This window comes from Seriola lalandi, unplaced genomic scaffold (genome assembly GCF_002814215.2).
Source record: "Seriola lalandi dorsalis isolate HSWRI2012SDOR001 ecotype SW California unplaced genomic scaffold, Sedor1 jcf7180002054780, whole genome shotgun sequence".
NCBI classification, from domain to species: domain Eukaryota; kingdom Metazoa; phylum Chordata; class Actinopteri; order Carangiformes; family Carangidae; genus Seriola; species Seriola lalandi.
Window position 1 is genome coordinate 4256 of NW_019525333.1, and position 3271 is coordinate 7526.

The window sequence follows — 3271 nt, forward strand, 5'->3', positions numbered from 1 at the left end:
GGAGCCGGACTTCAGCCACCACGTGTCTCATCAGGCGGACTGTTACCTGCCCCTGACCTGCAACCTGATGTTACCTCCACCACACACACACACACACACACACACACACACACACACACACACACACACACACACAGATGATTCAAACATGTCTGTGTAACAGTGGCTGCAGGTCCCTCCGTTAAACTGAGAACATTTATTAAAAAGTGTTGCACAATAACAATAAAGAATGAAACTAGAACTAAACTAGAGCCGCCTCCTCGTGGTCGTATCCCTCCTCCACTCAGACTACTTCCAGGTCACATCCCTGTTTATCCAGTCATAGAAAAGTTTGTCATAATTTCTGTGTAAAAGTCTTGAGTTATGGCTTTCTGAGGTCACCATGACCTTTGACCTTTGATCACCAAAGTCTAATCAGCTCATCCTTGAGTCCAAATGGACATTTGTGCAAAGTTTGAAGGGATTCCCTTCAAGAGTTCTGGAGATATTGTGTTCACAAGGCCAAAAATCATGTTGACCTTTGACCTTTAGCCACCAAAATCTAATCAGGTTACTCTTGAGTTCAAGTGAACGTTTGCACCAAATTTGGAGAAGTTCCGTCAAGGCGTTACTGAGATATCGTGTCCACGAGACAGACGGACGGACAACATGAAAACAACATGGCGTGGAGGAATAAAAACCAAAGGTAACACTTAATGACACTGTGTGTGTGTGTGTGTGTTGTGTGTGTGTGTGTGTGTGTGTGTGTGTGTCTCAGATCCAGTGATGGTCTGCTGTAGGAACCAGAATATGTGGCTGCAGCTACAATCACCGACCGTCCCACCACGTCTCTGACACTCTGATGAACACCAGACTCCATCGTTCCTGTTGCCATGGAGAATCGCGGCCTGCTGTCCTTCGCCGTGGCCTTTGTGGGTCTCCTGTGCCCGTGTCTGACGAGACTGACTCCCAGAGTCTCCTTCCCCACAGGTGAGTACAGAGAAGAAGAAGACCACGGCCCTGGGGGTGGGGTCTGATGCATGTTGACTCGTTAAGCACTAAGAGGGGGAATCTGGGCGGAGCTCCAGGTGGGTGGAGCCTGAAATAAGATGGTTAAGATCAGTTTGGTGAATGTTTGGTTTCTCTTATAGAAACATCTGGAAACTAATTTAGTGACTCTGATAAACTGTTTGTCAGTGACGTGACTCTGTGTTACACCTGATATTCTCCAGGAGGTCATTAAAGTGCGACGTCCTTAAATTGCAAAAAACGGCGCCAAAATTCCAGATTAAATTCAAAATGGCTTCCTGTTGGGTTTAGGATATGGGTGCAAGAGGCTTTTTTGTAAGTCTTGGCGTGTATTATGTGCTGACTAATTTTCGTACATGTAGGTTAAAGTGCGGGGATAGGAACGGCCTGATTAAGCAGCTCGCATCTCTTTAACTGTGTGTGGTGACTGAGTGACACCTGATGCCAGTGTTAACTGCTGTGAAACCGCAGGGAGTCCCGGGAGACATCTCACCCGCTTCAGTAGCCACGATGTCAGCAACACCACCACTCTGCTTCTCAGCGAGGGTGGAGACATGCTGTACGTCGGCGCCCGGGATGCTGTGTTAGCCCTGGACGTTAGCCGCGAGGACGCCATCATCCTGAGGAACAAGGTGAGCAAGCGACCTCTGACGACCGACCGTGACTCCTCCTGCAGAGCTGAGGTCACTCTCAACATCTCTGCAGGTTCAAGGCAAAACAGAACAAGATAAACTATCGTCTGAAAGTCTTGTACCTGTTCACCTGAGAAGGTGGGAACACTGTGATGTCGTGAAGTGGTGATGTCATGAAGTGGTGATGTGATGTAGTTTTGGCTTTAACCATCGGCTCTCTGATGAAGGTGTGATGTCATGTGATGACTGTGACTCTCTCCCTCAGCTGGACTGGAGCCCTTCAGACAGAGATGTGGAACAATGCTCCATGAAAGGAAAGAAAATGGTAAAGTATCTGATGCACATGTGCAGACACAGTGAAGTGAACCACTTCCTGTTTCCTCTGGACTCTGTGTCAGTGGGCGGTGTCTCCTCTGTGTGGTTGTTGTAGGCCGACTGTCCCAACTTCATCCGTGTGCTGCAGTTCCTGAACTCCTCCCACATCTACGCCTGTGGGACCTTCGCCTTCAGTCCTCGCTGCACCTACGTCGTGAGTCTGTCGCACAAACATCTGAACCGGCTGGTTTGTTTTACGGTGATGCTCACGGTTAGATTTGATTTTCCCTGTTCATCTTTATTCAGACCTCTTCTTGTTTTCCGTCCAGAACTCGGAGACATTAACGATGAGCATGAAGCCTGATGAGGGCAGAGGTCGCTGCCCCTACGACCCCTACCAGCGCAACACTGCCATCATCGTGGGTAAGCCAATCACACTGCAGCCGCTGGAGTAGATGTTGTCTGAGGCCGTGAAGAAGAACTGGGCTGATGAGGATTTATAGCTGAATCCAAACATACAGCGAACTAGAATCAGATCCTCGTGGTCGTATCCCTCCGCCACTCAGACTAGTTCCAGGTCACTTCCTGTTTATCCAGAGTCAGACAGAATATGAAGCATGTGTGTGAAGTTTTATCATTATTGCTGTGAAGTCTTGAGTAATGGCAAAAAAGTGTTTTGAGGTCACAATGACCTTTGACCTTTAACCACCAAAATCTAATCAGTTCATCCTTCAGTCTAGATGAACGTTTGTGCCAAATTTCCTGAGATATCGTGTTTATGAGAATGTGAACCAGTGGTCGCCATGGTCAGTCCACCGGGTCAGAACATAATCAAAGCCTAATTTAAGATATTGATAAAACAGCAGATACGCTGTCACCCCGTCCTCTGTTGGACACTCCCTCAACCTTTCCACCAGCCTGAGACAACGATTGGCCTGAAGTCACATGACCATAGGCCCCGCCCCTCTCTGTAGAGCCCCGCTCCTGTAACCTTGTTGTTTTCATGTAAGACCCCAGTGATTGCTCATGTAGGAGGGATCCGGTCTGTTCCTGTGTTCCTCAGACGGAGAGCTTTACACCGGGACGGTGGCGGACTACAGGGGGAACCGGCCCGTCATCTCCCGCCACCTCAGTGAGGGACGGCGTGTGGACCTGAAGCTGGATGACACGCTGGGATGGCTGGAGGGTGAGTGCGACATGGACGTCACGGAAAACAATAACAAAAGACGCCGTTGGGTGACGTCGTGCAATAGCGTGGGATCATGGGAGTTGTTGTGTTCAGCACTGTTACTGTAAGCTCCTCCCGGTTTGGATTC

General features: G+C 49.0%; 1 protein-coding gene across 1 annotated transcript in view; it reads left to right on the forward strand.

Moving 5' to 3' along the window:
- Positions 1-732: 732 nt before the first annotated feature.
- LOC111669198 (semaphorin-4A-like) overlaps positions 733-3271 on the forward strand; it is a 6440-nt gene continuing 3901 nt past the window's right edge. The window contains exons 1-6 of the mRNA XM_087179083.1: positions 733-969; positions 1480-1640; positions 1906-1965; positions 2071-2169; positions 2285-2378; positions 3019-3249. Of these exons, the coding sequence (XP_087035209.1) occupies positions 873-969; positions 1480-1640; positions 1906-1965; positions 2071-2169; positions 2285-2378; positions 3019-3249 (742 nt within the window). The 5' untranslated portion in view covers positions 733-872. The remainder of the gene's footprint in view (positions 970-1479; positions 1641-1905; positions 1966-2070; positions 2170-2284; positions 2379-3018; positions 3250-3271) is intronic.